General features: G+C 41.7%; 1 protein-coding gene across 1 annotated transcript in view; it reads right to left on the reverse strand.

Annotated features, from left to right (window-relative positions):
* Positions 1-25,566, reverse strand: part of gry (trafficking protein particle complex subunit 11 gry) — a 48,955-nt gene that overhangs the window by 16,580 nt on the left and 6,809 nt on the right. Inside the window, exons 3-9 of the mRNA XM_089634621.1 lie at positions 24,418-24,604; positions 22,343-22,576; positions 22,047-22,225; positions 4,076-4,206; positions 2,425-2,558; positions 1,373-1,580; positions 665-867 (exon numbers count right to left, since the gene is read on the reverse strand). Coding sequence (XP_089490747.1) covers positions 665-867; positions 1,373-1,580; positions 2,425-2,558; positions 4,076-4,206; positions 22,047-22,225; positions 22,343-22,576; positions 24,418-24,604 — 1,276 coding nt within the window. The remainder of the gene's footprint in view (positions 1-664; positions 868-1,372; positions 1,581-2,424; positions 2,559-4,075; positions 4,207-22,046; positions 22,226-22,342; positions 22,577-24,417; positions 24,605-25,566) is intronic.

Raw genomic sequence — 25,566 nt, forward strand, 5'->3', positions numbered from 1 at the left:
AACAAACCTAACTTTTTAAATGTATGCATCATGCACTTCTCAACATTCGATCGAGCTGAAACTTGACAGACAGACTCGTTGTCGATGACAATGCATTCTATTGACTTTTGGTGGCACTCACACATACACACGTGCACATAACGCATTTCTCTGAAATTGGCTACTAGCCAGCCCAAGGGATGACCCAAAATTGAAAATAGTTGTATTATAGTTAAAAAAATATATATATCATGGGATTATTTTTAGGTTTTTTTAGTAAATTTGTAGTTATGTTCGGTATTCTTTTTATTACTAAATAACTACGAAATTTGGCTGAAGCGGTTTTTTTATAATACATCCGAAAACAATAAATAAATGTAGAAAATACAACAAAATGATTTACGAAAGGAAGGTTCGAGAATGTTCCGAAGCGCGTAGGCAAAATAATTATTGATAAAGGCACTGTTATAAGATCAATCACATTTATTATTCAATATATTATAGAAGGTCACCTTGATCTCAAGCAGTTGTTTGCTCAGTTTGAAACAAGAATGGAGAATATTTGATTTTGTATCATAAACAGGAAATGGTTCCCAATAAATAAATCGGGCAGTTATACCCATTACTCTTTTGATAATCAATAATAAACTAGAGTAATAAAAATAATAAAAGAACAGTAAGTAACCTGATAAAAAGCTCGATGGTGACGGAATTGTCCACCTGGTACTTGGTCTGCGTGAAGCGTGCCTTGGCCTCGATGCAGGACGTGATGAGGGACATGTCCACTGTGATGCGGTGCAGTTCCCGGTTGGCTGCCAAGTTCCACATCTCCACGGCGCTGGCCCAGCAGCCCTCTGATATGTCAGGCTCCGGATTAGGCGCATCGCACTGTTAAAAAAAAACATTTTTCAACATTTTGGCCACGTCAAGTAGCTCAAGCTTTTATTGGCCGCGTCAAATGTATAATACAATCGCATTCAAAAAGATAAAGATATTGTAAAAATAGCTTCATTGTAGAACCTACTCAATTGAAAAAATATATCAAATACAGCTTCAAAATATCTGGTGAGTGAAAATGTTGGGAATTATTATTGTAAAATTTTCCCCCGCCATGAAAATAAATTTCCTAAACTAACTATGTCTTACCACCCGTGAACAATGAGAAAATTGGCACCCATCGAAAATAATAATAAACAACACGCTTTTCCAAAAGCCTTTAGAAATAAAAACAATTCCAAAGACACTGAATTTACAAAATAATTCTAAAATCATCGAGAAACTTAATTACAGTCATATCCTATGATTTTTCATAGGTAACAACTAGTTTTAAATAGTCAATAATTTATTGAGTAATAAATTAGGCAAAAGAGATGTTTATGACTTATTAACATACATTAAGGACAGCCATCAGGTTATCCAGAATCCTCTTCTTGTCATTGTTGGGCACAATGATATTCTTGCCTAGCGCCTCGATGGACAGGGTGACATAGTCCTGCACATTGGCCAGCAGGTAGCCGCAGGTCAGGGCCTTGTTCAGGATCTTGGAAACCAAGTCCCACCACTTCTCGCGTCGGTAGTCCCACAGCATGTGCATCAACAGTCTGGAAATATGAACATGAGAAGTTCTTCCTATATTACTCTACTATTCCCCTTTTAACTTAACCAGATCTACGCGGCTATCCCGGGTGGAGGTTTCATGTATATGATCAATAAAACATAGATTGTGACAAAACATGCCGCATAATGGAATAGATTGCGTAGAACCAGCCAGTTAGACCAATCTAATCCATTCCATTGTAACATCGTAGTGACGTAACCAAATAATACTAGTAAGTTTTTCAAAATAAATGAGATATGAGATAGAAATGGTTGATACCTGAAACGGTTTTCATTACGGTTCCAGTTACCGTGGAACTGTTGTACTTTTGGAACTGGTTCACCAAAAAGACTACCCATGAGGGGATGGGTGAATAGAGAAAAGTCTGAGAAAAATTGAAGGAATCCCTCAAAAAATTTAACAATTTTAAGTTACAGCAAAGAAACCGGTTCTATGTAACAGGGACAGTTCCAGCTTTGATATGGGACACAGAATGTGTTTAATTTTCTAGTCTATTTTATGTTTGGTCTGTTGCTTTCAGCACAGGCCCAGAGCGGGCGCAGTAGGAGCAGTCCGCTCCGGGTGCCAAATTGCCAAAGCGCCAAGGGGCTGATAATACCTAACACCTAACACATCGCCCCTGAGAATATTTTTCATAAAAACTGTGCTACAAAAAATACAAACCATCTAAATATTATTGATTACAGTGATCACCTATCTACTACCTAATACCTCCTACTCGCACCAGGCACCGTTTGTCTAAGGGCCCGACCTGTGTGCTCTCACCATGACATAAGGGTTCCTGGGCTTCAAACAAATTATCTGTATTTGTGATGCATTGAACTTACGTAAGAGCCTTTCCATAGTCTGCGCAGGTGTAATACTCCTGCGCCATTTGAACAAGGAGGTGTCTCCTCATACGAGGGCAGCGATAAGTCTTGAACTGCGCTATGGCACTTCCTAAGAGGCTTATGATTATCATCTGGAAAAATAAAATTAATGAAGATAGTGGTTGTTGATTGGTGCTTATATATGTTGCAAAAAAAACGTAGCGGTTAATATATTTTATGGGCTATAATAATGGACTTAACAACTTGTGACAAGTGAAATTTCACTCATATCAGTCATGTAAAAATAAAATGTTAAAAGCTGAGGTGTGGTTATGATACCAAAAAATATAAGACAGTGAAGCGATAATAAGGCGGTGGAACACACTCACATTAACCACTCCCATTTCCATATCAGTGAGTATAACAAACAATTATCATTGTTATTACAGAATTATAATGTACCTACAACAATAGGCCAAGAGCATGACATTTTAAAAAAAAATAATTTGGTGAAATTGTACAATTTTTTTATAAACTGGAAAGACAGGACATAATTTTTTAAGAATGTGAAAAAAAAATTAGCCAAAAATTAGTTTATAAAAATAATTTGCAAGCAGTCAGAAGCCAAAGAAACATTTGAAATTCACATCATAATATCTGTCAAATTCTGTCAGGGGGCAGACCCTGTGTTTTGTTTTATCGTTTAAATATAGATTCATTAACTACCGTCGGGTCAGAGATTCAATTCAGAGATCAACGGAACGGAATTTTATAAAAAATATATAAAGAAAACAAAGGACCGGAAATTTTTATATAGTGACATCACCCTAAAAAACGGATTTATTTATTTATTATTAAAACAACCATACGTTTCCAATTTTTTTTTTTAAATCTTAGTAGAGAGATCTTTGGGGATCTGGTCACAGCGTTTATTTGAGTGAGTCAGTAGCGCAGTTGTGGGATGACTCCGGACCGGTGATGATGATGCCAGGTGTACACCGCGATGACGGCCGTGAAGTGATCGAAGCAGTAGTCAGTGAGTCGACACCGTGGAGACCAGACTCGTGGATGTGTTTAGCCCGGCGAAAGTGTCGCAGGGTCTGAGCGCGTGAGGAGCACAGGCCAGGGATAATATCCGAGGCCAGGGCGCTGATGCGATCCCGAGGAGTCCATGGTAATACGTAGTTCGTGCAGAGACGGGGCGTAGGTATGGTAGGTCCGTGTAGCGGCGCAGTGGAGTAACGGCAGGGCGCGACGCGGGGGAACCGGCCATAGCGGCCGGCCGCCTCAGTTGGCAGCAAGCAGTTGCAGGGCTCACAGGTTGGTCACTGTAGAACTGCTAATGATGACTGTAGAACTGCCAATTGATGACTGGCCTGAGTTCCTTCTCGTTGTCGCTTATGTAAGGTGAAGAACGTTCCCGAACATTCTAGTTGCTATGGCTATAAACAATGCCAAGCAAATGAAATTTCCAATATGTTCTATGACGGCCTAGGTACCTTAGCGCTTTGCACTGTGTACTAAGTAGTACTTGACACCGTCCAACTAGAGTAGTGGCGTACCACTACAGATCTATCCACACGATTATTTTCCAAGTCATTGTAAAATGCATGCAAGTGGTCTATTAATTATCATTTAAGTATTTTAAGATAAAAGAACAAGGACTTACGGAATGGTTGACATGATGCAGCTCAATGTATTGCAGAGCCGCAATAGCATCCTTCTCCCGCTGGGGGTCCGGAGGATCTGCGCTCAATTTGCCAGGTCTCCAAGCTCGCTGCCCATAAAACTCTATGGTCCCTGGAAACAAAACATATTCAGACGTTAATGAAACTTGATGAGCACCAGTAGCAAAAATTTATGAAATTAGATATTTTTATCTGAAGTTGCCTCAATTGAAAAATTCGTTGCACAGAGCAGCACTTTTTTTTAATGATAACAAAATAAATTACCATTTTAAAATTAAGAACACAAAGTTTAACCATAGAAAAAGTATTAAAAAATTAATATTCCATACAAACGAAAAAAAGAGACGGTAATCTCTGTGGTCTGAAACGTCATCAAGTTAGCTATCCAATGAAAAACTCTGAATTTTGAGTGGATATCTGTGGTGGTTTCGTTTGACATCTTGAACTTGAAGCACGCCATTGTATTGTAGAGATTTGGCAGATTTGAATATATTGTTTATCCGATATTAGCGAGATGTTCGTCAGTTTGTGGCTCTCAGTTCTCAATCAGGAGCAAAAGTCCGAGTAGTTCATTAAGAAATTACGCGTTGCCAACAATCAATCTTGACATCTCGTCAAGGTCTTGAATAATCGACATCTCAAACACAAAATAGGACCCAGTGGTCCAAACCAAAAAACAGGTGGGTTACTTTGTACTACTGGGATCTTCCACAACCGCTACAAGACAGTGGAGGGTGGCCAAACCCTCTGATCGAAAAATACTTTGCAGATTACGCTCGGGATGCTTTCAGCGCATTCGGAGATAGAGTCTAAAAGTGGTTGACTTTTAATGAACCTCCCATAGTATACCAGCAAGGATATAGCGGTGGAGGTGCCTGAAAGGCTCCTGCATTGAATTTCTCAAATAAAAAAATCAACACAAACATTCAACAACAAGAATCTTATTTCAGGAAAATAAAATACAAATCTTTGTGAAGTTTTAATTTCCTAGGTTTTACTGACTACTTGTGAGCACATAATCTGATCAAATCCCATGCCAAGATCTACCATCTTTATGATACTGTTTTCAGGGCAACGCAAAATGGTTAGTAGGAGAGAAGACTTGTTATTTTACATGTAATTCATCAACAATGTCACCGGCCAAATGCCGGTGTTGAAAAGGTGTTATGAATCGATCAATTGAAACGAAAATATGGGCACAACCAACAAATATATGTAAAGAAAAATATAATTTTCTTTAATTCAAGGCAATGCCGAGCTTGTCTCGTCATTGTGGCTGTGTGTGTCGTGGACTGTCACTGGCTGGATGTGCGCCACAGTACCTACACAGTCGACTCGATATTTCGTAATCTATGGTTTAAGACATAGTAAAAATAATCTATGGGTTGTGACCAGTGGCGGCCGGTGGTCAAAATATGTGGGGGTTCACCGGATTACAACATTAAGTCATAAAATAAATTAAATAAAGGTACATACCTATTTATAAAGAAGTTCTATTCTCTGTTCATTTTGTTTAGCAAAGACCTCTATCAATGCTTAACACTGATAGTGCGTTCAGTCTGTCCTGGCTCAACGTGTTAAAAGATTTTATTCTTTTTAACGTTGAGAAACATCTTTAGCTTTCAACTGAGGTCATTCCAAAGGTCACGAATGGTGCACAAAAGTTTTAGTAATTTCACAGTCTCGGGAAAGTCTTCTAATAAACAAGTACTATAAAAAAGTTGTAAAATTGATAAATCGCCGTTAGCTTTTGAAAAATCGTCGCGGGCGTAAATTGCACAGAGTTTACCTTTTAGGTACTGAACTTTATTTAGGAAGTCATACGTTTTAAGCGTCACATTGAAATCATGTTCTGGGAAATTTGACCTGTATCGATTTTTATTAAATAGCTCATTATGGTGTTTACCTTAGGCACGGTAGCCTGAATCCAATTGCATTCTGATGTCAACTTTTCCTAAAACCTTTAAGCTCAAAACTTTTTGTAAATGTAAATGATAAGAATTATGTTTTTTGATTTTTTCAGAAAGGTGAGTTACATCAGTAACACCGCTGATTGTCCAAACTGAATCAACATCGTAAATTAAACACGTAAAACAAAATAAACTATTCAATTGATCACATGCACAGAGCTACAAGCTTTGTTATACATTGTTTTGTTAAATGATCGAGTAAACTTCTTCGATCCAGATTTGCACTCTTATTTTATTATCAGTTCAGGTTTTAGGTGGACCGGCATTTTTTATTATCACTTTGTTTTCAAAACTCGACCTATTATTCTTAATGTATTCCACATTCAAACTCATTCTTAATTTATACGTTGAACAAACACAAAAGTTATCATAAATTAGTATAACATGCAATTGATATGCCTTATTAATAATTGATATACAAGATCGATATATATACCACCACAGCCCAACAATTTTATAAATATTTTGGTGTCAAATGGTTTAACCAATTACCTCTTAACTTAAGATTGGAAATGAATTATAAAAAATTCAAAAGCTCAATAAAAGCACTATATCAATAGCATATTAAAATCGTTTATACTTAAAAAGACAATATAATCTCTCAATTATTATTATATTGAAATCCTTTTCTCTTATTTCTTATTCTTATCTCTTTCTTTCTTTTACATCCTTTTCTCTTTTCTATTTGATAAAATTTTGTTACATATAAAATTTTTATTTTGTTATATTAAAAAATAAAAATTCTTTTCATTATCATTACACTCTCTGAAAAAATATGTTAAATTACTATTTACACGCGTATCTCCGCCTTTTTAACACGAGCATTTGCTCTAAAAAAAGGTGTATCACGATGTACTGTAATAAAAAGAAAATAATCTTAATGTAATGTAATAACATGTAATTGTAAATTTAATATTAAATAAAAATTAAATATTAAAAAAAAAAAAAAAAAAAAAAATATAACCTGCAATTAAACTTCAAAACTTTCTCAGAGTAAGAAAAGTTTTAAATTCAAGAGACAATGCCTGGCAACGGCGAGTACTGACTGAACTGATAATAAGTAATCTGACCATCACTCATCTCTTAATGACAAGTTTTATCCTGTATGCTTGTATCGAAGCAGCGTAACATTCGCTGAAAAATAGCAGATGGTAAATTGAAACAACGATATCGACAATAATATCAAACATACGCGTTTTAGTTTAACTTTCTACTGAATAAACCGTTCCTTCTGATGTGGTGGTAAAACTCCGAACGCCGTTCTTGATATGGTATTATTTGCAAAGAATAGTATGTAATGGTATGGACCCACGCTTTCGACTGTTCCACAGAATATGCGACAAAGCAGTTAAATTTTGGATCGCAATCGAAAACGAACTGCTACGAACATAGGCACAAGTCAAAGTCGGTCTGCAAGTTAAGCGCGCTTAATAAGTAGGTACCTTTTGAATGAGATATTATAACCGAACCGAGTTTCGTATTGTGATTAGCCATGTCGGAAATCTTTTTGGTTGTTCGGCGCTCGGGAGCACATATTAGCTGGCCGCCACTGGTTGTGACAAGGCAGATTGATGGGAATAATTTCAATAATTGATAATTGCTATCGTGATTGTGATTAAGGAATTGACATAACAATTAATAACATTAAATGTTGTACTGGACGGGAGTCCGCACAAGACTGTAGATTTAGGCGCCGGGTCCAAACCGTGTCTTCAACCGATGAGAATGCTCCTTTACGGCCGATGATGATGATTGTAGTTGATATTGTGATGAAATCTGCCTCCCGCACCCAGGCTTGGTGAATGGTGGGCACTGGGTGTGCTTTCGTCTCTGCTCGCTTCTGGTGTTGGCGGTTTTCCAAAGGAGGGCCGGCTGGTCTCGAAGAGGTAACACCAGAAGATCTTGGAGCAGAAGACTCGGCGAGGTGAGGCAGATGTTGGGCAGGAGTCACTTGTAGATAATAAAACGCTTGGTTTTGGTGGTAAAGATGAACTGATTTATTTTGAATTATGGGGCTGCTTATATTTAATTAGCCTGACTCGCGCCCGACATTGGGCTAGGAGCCCAAAAGTGGTGGGGGGTTGTACCCGCGCCAACAATGAGTTTATAGCCTCCGACAAACTGTTGCATATTCATTTTGTCGGCAGCAATGGTGATAGTGGTCGCTTAAATTTGCGAGTTAGAAAAGATTTTGAACGCTTACATGAATGACAATTACATAGTTTAAAAGCATAGTAGTTATGAGAATGTGTATCTTGACAACTAGATTTTTTGTTTGCCAAGATACGACAAAAAATAAGAAATGTTTGTAAAATAAATGTGTAAAAATGATCTCAAGCGATCAAATTTGTAAAACATGTTAAGTTAGTATTTTTCCGAGGTCCCCCGTAACATAGCGCTCAGAAAGAGATAAGATTCACTATGCTACGAGGTTCCTGGATTTTTGTACACGCAAAAAAGGTAAAAAATATTGTTCAAAAATGGGTTTACATATGGGTGAAAAACAGCTTTTTTAATATCTCCTCAGCGGTAGTATATCGAAAATAGTGTTTATTTGACTACCGCCGAGGGGATGAACAAGTAAAATATACATATTTGCAATGTTTAAAAATTGATTTTTCTATGTAAATTTTACATAGAAAAAATGCTGGACATTGATCCACGCGGCAGGTAAGCCGGCGATGTGGTATCGAAGCCATTCGGAGTCAAAGTTTTCAAGCCGCTTGGGCCGAAAATTGGACAAAATGACCAGTGGCGGGGAGTGGTGATTTTGCCAGTGGCGTGGAGTAGGGACATTTTATAAAAGTAAACAATTTTTATGAAATTAAATAATATGGTCAACTACGTCCGTTACACTCCCCCCGTTTAGCTATGCTGAACTAAAAAATAGGACGTTTGTTGGTACGGCGCAGTCCGCGGCGGCCAGTCCCTCTGGGATGGTGCTGGGCTGGTGGTACTGTTGAGGCTGCATCGGTAGGTGGGGCCGGCAAGATTACAGCGAGCTTCACAGCGGGGCGGACGTAAATTCCGGTGCTCGTCTGGATCCTGGCGGTCCTCACTTGGCCGTCTGCAGCAGGGGTGGCATCAAGGACTCGACCGCGTGGCCAGCTGTTGCGGGGCATAGCGGGGTCCATGATGATCACGAGGTCATCCTTCTTGATGGGGATGACTGGCTGTTGCCATTTTTGGCGAGCAGCCAGGGTGGGGAGATATTCGCGGAGCCACCGTCTCCAGAACATATCAGCAAGTTGTTGGCTGATACGCCACTGGCGACGGAGGCATACCTCCTCATCCTGCCTGTCGTATAGTGACAGATGAGGTCGGTTTCCGGCTCTTCCCAGTAAAAAGTGGTTGGGGGTGAGGGGCTCTTCGTCCCTGGGATCCACCGAGACGTGTGTGAGGGGGCGGTTGTTTACAGTCCACTCGGCCTCGGCAAACGCTGTCCTCAAGGTCTCTTCGCGTGGAGCTCGTTCCAGCAAGATGGCCTTTAGGGCGGTTTTTACAGAACGCACCAGGCGCTCCCAAGCTCCCCCCATATGAGGAGACATTGGAGGGATGAAGTTCCATTCGATCCCCTTTGTTGACAAATGATCCCTCATCCGGGTATCATTTTTGAGTGATTCGATGGCATCCTTCAGCTCGTTGTCGGCACCATGGAAGTTCGTACCATTGTCTGAGAACAGAGCTTTTGGTTGGCCTCGGCGCGCCGTCATGCGTTGTAAAGCCATGATGGCGGAGTCCGTGGTCAGTGAAGTTGTCAGCTCAAGGTGAATGGCACGAGTAGACAGACATGTGAAGATTGCACCATATCTTTTCTCCCGATGTCTGCATACGGTGACTTCCATCGGCCCAAAGTAATCTAGTCCACAGTTTGTGAATGGAGGAACATGGTGGGCTAGCCTTGATGGCGGCAAGGGCCCCATAAGTGGGGGGGCTGGCTTGCTCCTGCGCATCTTGCAGGTGGGGCAGTTGTGGGCGATCATCCGAATATTTGTTCGCAGTCGCAGCACAAGGTAGCTGCCTCGCACCTCAGCCATGGTTCTCTCCGTACTTGGGTGATCGGCTTCCTGGTGATGATGTCTCACCAGAAGTCTTGTATAGGCGTGATCACCATCTAATATGATCGGTGTCCGCACTGCTTGAGGCACTTTACTGAGGGCTTGTAATCTGGAATTCATCCTCAGTAGGCCATCAGGTCCAAGGAAGGGGCTCAAGGCTTTGAGCCGGCTGTCACTTGGTAGTGGATCTCCTTTCTGGAGCGCATTTATGTCATGATAAAATGTCTCTTCTTGACATATTTTTGCCCATCGGGCCTCTGCTTCTTTGATTTCATCGCTTCTTAAATATTTATCAGGTTGTTCGTGATGTTTTCCACGACACCTTTTAATAAAACGGTGTATCCAGCAGGTAGTTCGAATAAGTCGACGCCATGAAGAGAATCTGTTGATTTCGGGCAGTGTCTCTGCCACAGTTGTTGTGATGCCGACGTATTGAGGCCTCACTTCTAGGGTGCCATCATCAGGCTGAGGCAGTTTGCACCGTTCGCGCGGCCATTCTGCCTCGTCTGAGGTCAGGAAGGCTGGTCCACTGAACCATCGTCCAGAGTGCGAGAGGTCAGGAGTGTTGACGTCTCGGGTGCCGATGTCTGCCGGGTTCAGTTTGGTAGGGACCCATCTCCAATCTGCAATGCGGGTGAGCTCGTCGATCTCGCCGAGTCTGTTGGCCACAAAGGCGGAGTATGTGCGTGGATCTGTGCGCAGCCAGCACAACACTGTTGTCGAGTCTGTCCAGAACACTGTTCGCGCAATGTTGCTGCGACATTCTTTCTTCAGGGTTGCTGCCAGTCTGGCCGCCATGAGCGCTGATTGTAGCTCAAGGCGGGGTATTGAAAGAGGTTTCAGAGGAGCCACTTTGCACTTGCTGGCCAAGAAGGTGGCTGTGGTGTTCCCATCAATCTCCTCGGTATGGTAGGCGACCGCACAGCATGCCTGCTCTGAGGCATCACAGAAGAGGTGGAGGGTGACGAAGCTCTCTTTGTTTTGTAAGCAGCGCCGAGGTATGGCAACTTTGCAGTCTTGCAGAAGTCCCAGCCAGTCCATCCACCTTTCGTTGTGTTCAGGTGTGATGATGTCGTCCCATCCGATGTTGGATCGCCAAACAGCTTGTAGTAGTATCTTCGATCGGACTGTGAGGCAAGCGACGAAGCCCACAGGGTCGAAGATTTTCATAACAATGCTGAGCAGCTGGCGTTTGGTAGGCCTGCTGATCAGTTCAGGATCGGCAGCATCGCGAAATGCATATAAAAATCGATCTGTGACAGGATCCCACAGAAGTCCGAGGATTCTCTCGGTATCTGCTTCTCCGCTGTTTATGGTGATGGCTGACCTGGCTCGGTCTATAAGCGGGATAGTAGCCATCACTGAAGTGTCGTTAGAGGCCCAGTTTGTTAGGTGGAATCCTCCAGTTGACAGTACTTTGGCAACAGTAGTGATGAGTGCTGTCGCTTCAGTTTTGGTATCGACCGCATCCAAATAGTCATCCATATAAAACTTTGTTTGGATGGCGGCTGCGGCAGCAGGGAATAGTGCAGAATTCTCCTGGGCCACTTTGTTTCGCACGTACTGGGCGCTGCTTGGTGAACAGGTAGCGCCAAACATCATTGATGACATCATGTAAGTACGTGGTTCTTGTTGAGGTGTTGGTCTCCATAAAAACAATTGTGACTGTTGATCTTCACTTTTGATTTTCACTTGTAAAAACATCTCCTTGATGTCGGCGGCGAGAGCTATTTTTCCCTCTCGAAACCGGAGTATATTTCCTAACAATGAAGTCAGCAGGTCAGGCCCAGTCAGCAACTGATCATTGAGGGAGGTCCCTCGGCAGCGGCTGGCAGCATCAAACACCACACGGATCTTGTTTGGTTTGTTTTGGTTCACTACGGCAAAATGCGGTAGGTACCATTTGCGGGCAGAGGGTTTTTCTACCTCTCGATCCGTAAGTTCACGTGCGTGGCCTTGTGTTATAAGTCCGTTGATTTTAGCTGCATAGGCGGTTGCCAAGTCCTTTTCCTTCGATAATTTTCTCTCCAGAGACCACAGTCGTTTTAATGCACATTGCCGATTGTCAGGCAGTGTGATATTATTCTCCTTCCACAGAAGGCCGGTTTCCCATCGGCCAGATGTCAGTTGATGGGTTGTATCTTCCATCAGCTGATTTGCACGTACTATGTGCGCAGTTACACGAGAGGCGGACGTGATCCCCAATGAGTCAATCGCAAAATTGTGTTTGATGAGATCACTCATGAGGTCGTCTTTGTGGCTCTCCTCGCGCAGGGCCAGTGTTGTAGCCTCAGCTTCGTGTTCAGGGGGCCCTCCGCCATGGGTGATCCACCCCAACGCCGTCCGTGACAATATTCGCGTAGAGTCACGAACGTCGCGCACTTCCCTCGAGACAATAAGGTGTACATTGTCTTGCCCGATGAGAAGTGTGGGGGTGATGTAGCGGCCGTGGACCCTCTGTTCAGGAAGGCTGAGCTGCTGGACGGTGTTGGCCTTGATGACGTACTCATCAGAGATTCCGGCGCCGCGTAGAGTAATTGGCACGCGGCGGGACGTCAAGTCTGTTGAGCACATGTTTTTTGCTCCGTGTAGTCGTAGCTCACGGGTAGGTCCGGTTGTGCCGATTTTCTGTGCTGTGGTGGCATCAATAAGGGTGACAGTTGAGCCCTCGTCCAGAAGCGCAAAGGTTTTAATCTGTCGCTTGGGGCCCGACAATATGACCCCCACCACTTTTAACACGGCACTTTCGGTGTGGCGTCACATATTGTGAACGTTTGCCACTGTATTGTTATTTTCACGATAGTTCGGGTTGTGAAGAAGTCGGTGGTGGGGGTATCTGCACTCCCCCACTCCGCACCAGTCACTAACTTTGCAGAATTTGGTAAAATGTTTGCCATTGAGGCATACTCGGCACAATCCGGCACTTTTAACTGTCACAAAACGGGTTTTTATGTCTTTCGCGGCGAAAGTACGACATTCGCTAAGTTGGTGGCCATTTTCACCGCACTGAACACACCCGGCGCGGTTGTCGAACTCGCGAACTTCATCGTAACTGTTTTGCACTTTTTCCCCGCTTCGATTATTTTCTCGATTATTACCAGACAAAATTTGGGGCATTCGATTATTACCAGACAAAATTTGGGGCTTTCGATTATTTTTCGCGAACTGTTGTTTTTCACTAGAATTGTTGTTGTAAACATTGTTTTCCCGCGATAAAAACCGTTCTGACGCGGCAGACGTGTTTAAACTGTTGTCACAAGTGTCACTTTTGTTCGAATTGTTTTTTCGCGAAAACTTTTCTGACGCGGCAGACATATTTAAGAAACTTTCACAGGTATCACGTTTTTTAGCACTGTTTTTGCGCGAAAACTGTTCCGTTGTCGCGAGCGTGTGTTCACGGCGTGGGCGGGACCTCGCGGGGTCAACCAAACCGGACTTTGGGATGGCGTTCGCGACGGTTTTCAGGAAGGCGGCAAACTGGCAGATGGTAGCGGAGGCCTCGTAATGCCGCACTTCCATCAGCCACGCCAACCGCAAGGTGGGCGGCATCTTCCCCGCGATGTCACTGAGCAGCGCTGGATTCGTCAGATAGCCATCATTGTTGAGGGAGCGGAGTGATGCCACCAGGTTTTGAACTGTGCCAGAGAAGTCTGCGATGTCCTCCAGAGAGGCCTCAATTGTGAGGTGGGGCAGCTTCTTCACTTTGTCCAGCATCAGAGCAGCGAGTGAAGTAGTTCCTCCAAATCTCTGCTCCAGGACTGCCAGGATCTCCGGAACCTGGGCAGGGTCCATCAGAAGGGGGCCGACGGCTTCTCGGGCTTTCCCCTTGAGGGCCCGCTGTAGGCGGATCAAGTTTTCGCTGGAGGTCATCCGACATGTGGAGGTAGACTGGTTAAACTGAGCCCTCCAGGTGGGCCACTCCAGTGGATCTCCAGAGAATGGAGGCAGGTCCTTGGCCATAGATTGTCTGGCAATAAGGGCCGCCATTCGTGGATCGTCCTCGATTGTGGGACGGGGGCTGTCCTGAGCCCTTGAAGCTCTGATGGCTTCTGTCAGGGCGGAGGCCAGCTGAGCCATGGGACTGCCATCATGCTGAACCCAGGCTCTGGTATGTTGGGCCGTCTCATCCGCCGTAGGTTGGGGCGGGAATCTCGGCATGGAGCTGGTACTGGCTGTGGGCGGGCCATCTGGCCGTGCCGGCACGCCATACTCCTGTTCGCGCAGTGGTACGGGCGGCACATGTCCAGATGGTCCAGATGGTCCAGAGGGTCCAGGTGGTCCAGGCTGTGTCCATGGCACGTCCCACTGCTCCAGCAGTCCGGCAGGTGATCCTGGCGTCGGCGCTGGGTACCCCGGGTGGGGCAGAGGTACGGGCAGCACAGGGCCATGAGGTCCAGGCTGCACCAGTACTGGGCATCCCTGAATGGTCCAGGGTGCTGGTTGCGCAGGGCCTGCTGGCTCTTGCTGCGCTCGTGATGCGTACCTCTGGTCCACCAGAGGTACAGGTCCGGCTGGCACTTCAGGTACGGCTTGCCTCTGTTCTATCAGAGGGGCGGGCGGTACGGGGCCAGAGGGTCCAGGCTGCATCATGTTTGGCCACCCTGCATTGGGCCAGGGTGACGAGGGCGGGGGACCGGCTGGCCTTGGCTGCGCCGCTGCTGAGTACCTCTGGTCCACCAGAGGCACCGGGCTCGGTTGGCCGGGCTGCACCCATCCAGGGCTGTACCCTTGGAAGCGCCAGGGTCCTCTTGAGATGTGCAGGTGGTGCCATGTCAGGAGTAGTGCTGGGCGTGGGCATGGGGGTTACGTCAGGCGTGACGTGAACCGCAGCCGTGGCCTGAGACCCAGCGTCCAGGGCATCTGCAGATGGTGTTGAGGATCCATCGTCTTGGATCCGGCTCGACCGTAAAGTTGGAGACATCCTGGTTGAAGGCGTGTGAGAATCCGGCTCGAAGGACCACTTGTACTGGACGGGAGTCCGCACAAGACTGTAGATTTAGGCGCCGGGTCCAAACCGTGTCTTCAACCGATGAGAATGCTCCTTTACGGCCGATGATGATGATTGTAGTTGATATTGTGATGAAATCTGCCTCCCGCACCCAGGCTTGGTGAATGGTGGGCACTGGGTGTGCTTTCGTCTCTGCTCGCTTCTGGTGTTGGCGGTTTTCCAAAGGAGGGCCGGCTGGTCTCGAAGAGGTAACACCAGAAGATCTTGGAGCAGAAGACTCGGCGAGGTGAGGCAGATGTTGGGCAGGAGTCACTTGTAGATAATAAAACGCTTGGTTTTGGTGGTAAAGATGAACTGATTTATTTTGAATTATGGGGCTGCTTATATTTAATTAGCCTGACTCGCGCCCGACATTGGGCTAGGAGCCCAAAAGTGGTGGGGGGTTGTACCCGCGCCAACAATGAGTTTATAGCCTCCGACAAACTGTTGCATATTCATTTTGTCGGCAGCAATGGTGATAGTGGTCGCTTAAATTTGCGAGTTAGAAAAGATTTTGAACGCTTACATGAATGACAATTACATAGTTTAAAAGCATAGTAGTTATGAGAATGTGTATCTTGACAACTAGATTTTTTGTTTGCCAAGATACGACAAAAAATAAGAAATGTTTGTAAAATAAATGTGTAAAAATGATCTCAAGCGATCAAATTTGTAAAACATGTTAAGTTAGTATTTTTCCGAGGTCCCCCGTAACATAGCGCTCAGAAAGAGATAAGATTCACTATGCTACGAGGTTCCTGGATTTTTGTACACGCAAAAAAGGTAAAAAATATTGTTCAAAAATGGGTTTACATATGGGTGAAAAACAGCTTTTTTAATATCTCCTCAGCGGTAGTATATCGAAAATAGTGTTTATTTGACTACCGCCGAGGGGATGAACAAGTAAAATATACATATTTGCAATGTTTAAAAATTGATTTTTCTATGTAAATTTTACATAGAAAAAATGCTGGACATTGATCCACGCGGCAGGTAAGCCGGCGATGTGGTATCGAAGCCATTCGGAGTCAAAGTTTTCAAGCCGCTTGGGCCGAAAATTGGACAAAATGACCAGTGGCGGGGAGTGGTGATTTTGCCAGTGGCGTGGAGTAGGGACATTTTATAAAAGTAAACAATTTTTATGAAATTAAATAATATGGTCAACTACGTCCGTTACAAATGTCGTTTCTTTCCTTACAGGTAATGTTTTGTTACTGAATGCTTTTCTTTATGTAAATCTTGTGAGATTAACAAAATAAACCTCTTGTTTCCTTACAGAGAAAATTAATTGTGTTTTAATTGACTGTGTCGTTCAAATCACAAGGAAAATATCATTATATATATAAATCCACTGCTTTAATGCTTTTACGAAGAGTGGGAACGAGTATTAATATTGATTGGAATGAACCAGAAAATCCAAATTCGGCTGCCGATCTCGAGGCCTTTTAAAAAGGTTTTTAATTCACAGTAAGTGACTTATAGACGGGCCATTAAAAACAACAATGTAGGAAAACGTTTTTAATTTGTCATTGATTTCATTTCATGATCGTATAATATATATTTATTTAAAAGGATTTTAGTGTTTTATGCTTAATAATTCTAGGCAGGGTGGTACGGTCATCCAATTTTCTCTGAGGAAAGCGACTACCCCGCAGTATTTAAGCAGAAGATAGCCCAGCGCCGTGCGCAGCAGGGCTTCAGCTCCTCTCGTCTTCCCGCCTTCACCCATGAGGAAGTCGAGTGCGTCAAGGGGACCTATGATTTCTTCGGACTAAAACTTTGGACTACTCCAGCTCATTATGTATCCTTCTTTCTGCCAGGATTGTGCATATTGTGATACCGTATTGGATCGTAATTATGCAAGGTATAATTCTATCATTCTAATACATTAATTATTTTAACCTATTGTGTACCTATTGTCATGCAGAAATAAAAATACTTAACATGTAACTGACTTTTTCATTTTTCTGTTACCAGCAGAGAAATATCAAAATTCGATGCTTCAAAACAATTTACTTTATATTTTAAAAATATTTTAGGCTAATGAATGGGGTAGGCTCTGAATGAGAATTATATTGTCTATGGTCGGACTTTTTTTTTGAGTTTCCTCTATCCTTGTCGATGGTTTATGACGTAGACGTTTCACATGCATACTAAAGAGTGGTTTATGTTTGATTCCATCTATCATCAAGAAATTAAATAAAAGCAAAACTATTCCGCATTCAAATCGCAAACTGCATTTGCGTTGTTTTGGAAAGTTTTGATTTTCATTTTTTAACAAAGTCGTTATTACTGAATTTGTCTTTTGTCAATAACGGGAAACTAAACAACAAAAAATAGGTACTGTTTCCAAAATAAAAAGTCTCGGTACAAATGTAGCGAGTACCGTGGCAGTGGTTCAAATTTATTTAAATACCAACGGCACAATATGTGCCATTAATATACATATAAATATAAAGTTAAAAAGTACAAGGTATAAAGATACAGCATAAAGTTTGAAGTATAATATACGGCATAAATTATTATGGTTAAATATATAGTTAAGCTAATTACTTATCTATTGATACTGCATCTTTTATATGATAACAGACTTTCGTGATAATTTTCAGAGTATTGCATGAGTTCATACATAATAAAATATTATATGATACCTATAAATAAATACTGTTATAGTATGCATGATGGGCTTCGAGATGTGGCTAGATTTTTCGCTGTGACATAATATTTTACAATATTAAATTCATATCATGCCATGAATTGTTTACTCATGTATATATTTCACCATACTTCAGAAGAATTAAGGAACAATTATTTAAGATAAGCAAGAAATAATAGCAGATTAAAATTATGACAGTCATTTATGATATTGCGTATTATTATGATTGTTATTCTGTTTGTATCTAGAATGAGGTGAAAAGGTTTTCTTTGTTTATGTACATATCGTCTTCATGCTATAAGTCATTAAATAACAAAATGTTGATTCTGAGATAATCAATGTTATAATCTATGCGTTCATGAATATGAAAAAATAGTTTTGTCTGTATAAAAAGTCAATTCTTTCAAAAAAGCCATACATATACAATATTGTTACTGGTGATTCAATCCAATGTTGTATTTGCATGCCTTTCTTGATAGAGTTGTGTTTGTACACAGACAAAATTATTATTCATATTGTGTATGTACGGGTGCAAACAAATAATTCACCTTGATATTTTAAAGAATAACTTGCGAAAGTGTTTTTTCCTAAAATAATTAAATTAGCGCCATCTATGAAAGAGCAGATTCTGAATTCTTTTGAGTACACCCTGTTATGAAAATAACATACGATTTTCACTCTAAGTAAGAACCTGTCAAATCTGTGATTTATCTTGTCTATTGTTTATGCTCTGGCAACTTAGAACTTTAACAGGAAGTGAGAAGAAATTCAAGATGGTGGCACTTCCCGGCCGGTCACAGGAGAGACAGGCTGTCCGGTCGGGGGGTCAATTATTATTTCTGGAGGTCTGAGGCTCTAATCGAAAGTTATTTCATGGATTTGCGATTAATACCGAAATGTTCAGTTTGTGCTTCGAGATTAGAAGTCTAGTCATATTTCCCGCGAGTGGAATTCGCCCCGGGTGGCGTGAATAATGAAAACGTTTTTACCATGCGTGGCCATGGTGGTAATCCGAGTTTATTCAAGCGATCGGTGATTATTTCAGCCGATAATCTGTTTTCGCCGTGTGCATTTTGATTCAGAGCATTATTAAGTTCCACCTTGCCTTCGTGGAAGGGCAACTTACGGATTAACCGTCTACTCAGGGCTGGACCACACTGGGCCGTAGGCCAGCCACATTCTGATGCCGTCTACTCCTCTTGGCTGGACCACACTGGGCCGTAGGCCAGCCACATTCTGATGCCGTCTACTCCTCTTGGCTGGACCACACTGGGCCGTAGGCCAGCCACATTCTGATGCCGTCTACTCCTACTGGCTGGACCACACTGGGCCGTCGGCCAGCCACATCCTGATGCTGCCGTCCTCTAGCTACATGGCTGATTCATCTACTCCGCCATTCGCGGCACTCAGTGTTCGTTCCTCATAACTAAATACGTTCTTATTATTTTAGACAGGGTAGATAGATTCTACGTTCTGGTCGATGGGGGTAAGTTTTCACCTTTTTTGTATTTCTCTGTGAAATTTATCAAATATAATTTGTTACGGCCAGTCCAAAGTTTATCCAGATTACTTTCATTCTACAACCTTGCAACTTCCTTTCAAACATCATGTAGATGGGATATATTTTTCCCCGCCCTGAATGGAGAATTATGCTCTACCGTCGGTAGGTCGGTTTGGCGAGCTCTTTTCCAGTTCAACCACTGGAAGGGACTCTGGCGCGTTGGCCTTCAAAGACCAACAAAGTCAAACTTGGCCACCCACTATTCATTCATATTAACAGTCAATAATGTACTTAGAAAAACCACACACAATAACAGCCTATTAACGCATCTATGGGCTAAGTAAGTATCGTAACATTGTGTCAAATTCTTATTCATAACAACCCTTAATATGATAATATCTAATATTATCGTCAAGCTATAGTATATATGTAGCGATGCTACGAGAATCTTCTAGAAGGCTCGCCCATAAAAAACGCATTGTAACGGGAACACTCTAGTCGCAATGCGAGTGTTCGGCTTTCCTACCTACAGTTCTGAAAGTTCTCGATGCACCCGGGTGGCTTTATAATGAGGCGCGCCCAGAAGTACTTAGCCAGTCATTCATTCGCAATTTTACGAGTGACCAATAGCGAGCGCTGCGACTGCCTGCGGCGTACTGAGGAAGCAGCCGACACCGACCGCCAGTTCCCCACGCGTCGCGTCCCACTCTTTCTTCACCACACCGCTACAGAACATACTCGCCTACACCCGCCATTGCACGGTATACAATTACTATGGACTCCTTGGGATCTTATCAGCGCGCCGGCCATCGTTTCTGGCCAGCGCTGATCTCACGCGCCTAGACCCTGCGACCACTTCGCCAGTCTGCACCTCAGCCCCGCGGCATCGTCGCCGGCCTGCATCTCCCGCTCATCTGCGGTTATAACATCTTACAAAGATCTCATACGATAGGCGTAACTTGCATTGCGACTGTGCCTATGTTCATAGCAGTTGATTTTCGATTGTGATCAATAGTATAATATTAGGATTATAGCGGATGGGGTTTTTTCTTTTACCACCACACCGGAAGGAACAGTTTGATCAGTAGTATGTGAAACGGCTGTAAGTTATTTATTTATTTGTTAAGACATACACAGTACAATAAGATACAGTTAGATATTTTTAGTTATTACATAGTTGTAGTACCTATTACGTATGTCCATAAAATATCATTACGTAATTTCGCCTGAGATTGTTATAAAAGGAAGGAAGTGTGTGGATAGATAATAATAAATGAATTGAAAACAAGAATTATAATAAGCTCACGAATTGTAATGAGAATTATGTAGAATTATATTGTGAAATTCAATTTAACATCTACTCTTTTTCAGCCAATGTTCTGCTTATGACTTTCTTCAATACAAAATACAACATGTCATTATGAGAGGAAAGATTAGTTGTTGTCAAGCATTGTCTCGCCAGTGATGCTATGTCTTGGGAGAAGTCCCCAGATCTGGGGGTTTTGAATTTTAAAGGGAGAAAGTGAGTTTTTCAGATAAAAGTATGAAATCTTGTGAATTTTGAGCAACGGTGCAATCATACATTTTGTTCAGTAGTCATATACCAACAAGAGTATAGTTATGTACCTTTTTTATGTCAAACCACACAAGAGTCCAAACTGCTCCTAACCGTCTGGAGCCAGTGAGACTATGGCATCCCCAATTTGTGTATATTGTGAGTCTGAAGATAGTGGAGAGGGAAAGCAGATGAGAAGAGGAATGTGGAGAAGTATCTGGAGTTTCAGATTTGGTCACCAAACACGGCCAAAGCCATTTCAAGCAACGTTTCATTTCTGAATGGGGATCTTACATCAGGGCGATACTGAGAGTATCTTCCACTCTGGAACGTGCCGCAAATAAACTATATATATAATCATATATGTACATATATAATTTACTTGCCAAGCCGGGATTCAAACCCGCAACCTTTAGCTTGCTAGTCGAGAGCCTTACCACTCAAGGCGTGACTATTAAGATGTTCTGACTCTTAGTGACTATTAAGATGTTCTATTAGCTATAAACAATGTGTTATTTGACCAAATAGGTACATTGTGACTTCTAACTCAGTTTTGAAAAAAATATCACATGACTTCTGGCAGTAAACTAACAACATGAAACTAAACAAAAGAAAGTGACTTAAGGCGATGCACTACGTCGTGTAATATTTTAAATTGAGCCGCTATCAATAACAACTCTTACGTAGATGGCGATAAGGTTTAAATTCCCGCTTAACACCATCCGCCTGTTTTGATTTATGCAATAAAAAACATGGCCAAAAAGTGCCTTTTATTTTATTTTGTGGATGTTCAGACATAAATATTTAATTATTTTTCGATCATTTTATAAATAACTTAATTTGCCACATTATACAATAAAATCATAACCGAAAATGGGTTCGTAAGTAGGAGATTTTCAACTTTAAAGCAGTTTTCATAGGCCTTATACATTATTTTTTTCTGGGCTTATAAAAAGACATATCTAAAAACCACTCAATTATTTCAAAGGCCAAGATGTATTCTACTCGCAGTATTTAATTAAAGCATCTGAAACATTTCTAGGCGACCAAATTTTCAAACCAAAAACACATGATTTTGCACTACTACGTATGGCATCGCCTTAACAAACCTATCATTCTTTAATCCTTGCGAATGGGGGGAAAAAATTAAAATTAATAATACTACATATACTTTTTAATTTATGGCTATTCAACTTAACGAATTTGTATTTATTTGAGTACCTACCTTGCAATGGGTCTGGCTGTGGGTAGCTGGAGGCCCCTATGCACAGCGCTTGGCAGGCCTGTCTCCTGCTGGTGGCACATTGGGCTGCCTGTTGGTAGTAAAATCCCGGGTGGAGAGTCTGAATTGCAGGCAGGCCCGCTCTGATTGCTTCGTCAAACAATTCGCCAAAGACGCTATACCTGTAGGAAATAATATCACAATACGAAATAAGTAAAATGGATACTAAATTATATATAACAAATCAAGTTGTAAGACTTCTGATAGTAATGAGACGATGAAATTAAAGAGTTATTTACTGTCTGGCCATCCAGGCGTGGTGTTCGAAGGCTAGCTCCTTCATCCCAGAGGACCTGTTCTTGTAGCGGTCGATGTGGGTCCGTAGCTGCGCGATGGAGTCTCGCGGCAGGCTGAGGTTGAAGAGCAGTCGGCACAGCTTGTAGTTGATGTAGCCGGCCACTGTCTTCACTTCCAGCGCATTCGTGTCCACAATACGGACTTCGTACAGATTGTTGTAAGCGTGCAGATAATGCCTAGAATGGTTAAGAATTCATAAATATTTTAAAAAAATTATATTTATTCAGTTGTTGACAAAAGGAGAATTCAATTTCAGGAAATATAGAAACAAGAAACGTAGTTAAACACAGCTATGGTCCAATTTTTCACTGTTTTTAAATCACCTCAATTTTTTTAATTTTCGTTATAGCTTTTAAAAAATGTCCTTAATGCCGGGATCATACGAGGATAATACAGAAGACAATACAATGTTGTCCTGTACCTGCTCTGTGATCAGCCTCGAAAATGCTGGGCAAGACAATGGGACAATACAACAATTCAACCGTAGTTTAAACCCGTAACGTTGTCAAAATGGATACACGACGACAGAGTTAGCGAATGACATATTGTAAAACGTGCAATTTTAAGCTGAAATACGAGATCCGAGCGCCGAGAGACGAGATACGTACGCGCGGAGCGACTGCCTGTTGTCCTACTGTCTTGTCCTGTCTTGTTTACATGCGCACAACGTGGCCGGGTTTGGTGGTGGGGGTAAGACGCTATCCTGCGGAGATAGCATGCCCGTCTATCTCTGGGACACTAGGACAATACTGTTCTCACTAGGACACTGGGACCGGGGCTGGGAAAAAAACATTATTGTACTGTCCTTGTGTTTTTTTGCTGATATTATCTATGGGGTTGGAAAATGATATACAAATGAAAACTATTTAAAAAATATATTTGAACTTTGGACTATAGTTTTGTTATGAAATACACAACTACAGTCCATCAAATATTTCCTTTAATAAATCGATAAAGAATCGTAATTGGGAGAATGTCAAAGTTAACAGCTCATGAGATTATGTGCAATACGTCAACCACACTTACCATTGACAAGTTAGCAAGTACGGCGAACTAAGGGTGTCTTCAAACCATAACAATATCTTCAAATATACGAGTCGTAGACTTGCAAAACAAGCACTGGAATTTTTCGGAAATCTGTAGATAACTTTGAATATACCTTTAATCCTAAATATAAACATTATTCTTTGGATATTTAGCAAAATATATTAATAATATATTTATTTTCAATTTAATTTAAGCACTTTTTATTAATGTATCAGAACTAGCAGAAATTTCCAGCAGTATTTTCAAGTCGATGACTCACATCTTCTGTCATTTAGTGTGTAAACCAGTGATGTATTATACTAGATTAGCCCTGTCTAGTTACATTCATTTTAAAAATAACGCCATGTAGCGTACGTCACAAATATGGAGATGAACTTAACAACCCAACACTGTTTAAAATCCTTGTACAAGCGTTCAAAACTCGTAAGCGAAACCACGGAGAATTTGTTGTCAGAGGTGTTGTAATATGGACATAATTCAAATTTAAATATTTGGAACTGGATTATTTTTGTGATTGGAAAAATGAACTTGCCCAGCATAGCTGAGAAGCAAATTAGCTTACTCTAGACCAACAAAAGGTAAAACGCAATGCACATGCCCATTTCGCATTGCGACACAATGCGTGGGCCTTTTCATAAATGTGCACGTGAACCAAACCAAAATTGTGTTGGGGTTATTTTGAAATGAATATGCCGTGTCTAGTCTAATTTAGTCTATGGTATAAACTGTTCACTAGATGTCACTGTTACAAATATCGCTTTTTTATTGGATAAAAAACTGGTTCAACAACTGGGTCTCCGGTAACTGGAACCGTAGTGAAAATCCATTTCAGGTATCAACCTACTACGAAAGCTAGCGAACTATTAATAAATCACGCCCTTTCGGTGCACAGCAAGAGACATGATATAAAGACGTGTCATAAAACAATAGCAAAGAGAATAGATGATATCAAACGATGCCTATTGCTTACTTATGAGCTGTGCTATTGTCCTGCTTGAGCTCGTGGATGAAGCCCATCTTGAACTGGTGACGCACAAACAGGTACTGGTGCGTAGTCTTATTAAGGTGGTCCCGGTGCAGCTTGATGATCCTGGCTTCGTGGTGGTAGTAGTTCTGCGCCAGATCGTAGAAGGCGTTCTCCAGTCTGATGGCATAACCTACAAATAGAAGGTATTAATATAATGTGTAAGGATTGGCATCGGAAGAGGAAATTAGCAATCATTAGTGTAGTGGTTAATCGAGCTAATTCAAAAGGACACAGGAATACAAAACAATATTTAATAGCATAAGCAAAGCGAAAATTGTGCCCATAAATAAATAATAAATTTAAAACCTTTATTTCAGATATCACCCATAAAGTAAATTTTATTTATAAGCCTAATCAATTTGCGAGTGAAACCTTTTTCTAATAATTAGTCAGTTATACTTGGTGCCCGCCGGAAACCCGTAGTACCTACAAGCAGGAAACTAGTGAATCTACATCACATTTGGAGTCGATATAACTATTTTTAATTCCAGCTTTCGTTTTCGAGTAAATCTGAAGTTGTAATTTTATAGGTCAAAGTTCAGTCGCTAGGGGTTAATATCAGCTGTTTAATGTCTTTTTAAATGTGTCGAAGCATAGACCCGGCTCCAAAAGTTTTTTTTAACCCTTTAGTCATTGAAAAAAATGAGAAAAAATTTAGATAATCTAAATGCTCAAAATGAATTGAATTTTTTGGGTTCTCTATTAAATCTTTAGGTAGATTCACCATTTTTTCGCTTGTACTACGAGTTTCCGAACACTGTGTATACCCACAAATAAACATTTAAAGATTCTCCTCTATTCAAATTGCGAAATTGCATAATCCCTAATTATTTTGTACACCTAAAAATAGTCCCACTCGTCTGGTTCAACAGTTATACTGCGCGCTCAAAGTTGTATTTTTTTTAACATGAATACTACACAAGAGTCTGTCTGGAGACAGTAAGACTATGGTAAGTACCTGGCTATTGAGAACTGGTCACCAAACACGACTAAAGCCATTTCAAGCAATGTTTCAATTCTGAATGGAGGTCTTACACCAGGGCGATACTGAGAGTATCTTCCACTCTGGAACGTGTCGCAAGTATACCATAT

Source organism: Hesperophylax consimilis, chromosome 8, assembly GCF_061612785.1.
Source record: "Hesperophylax consimilis isolate HC1 chromosome 8, BYU_Hcon_1.0, whole genome shotgun sequence".
Taxonomy (NCBI): domain Eukaryota; kingdom Metazoa; phylum Arthropoda; class Insecta; order Trichoptera; family Limnephilidae; genus Hesperophylax; species Hesperophylax consimilis.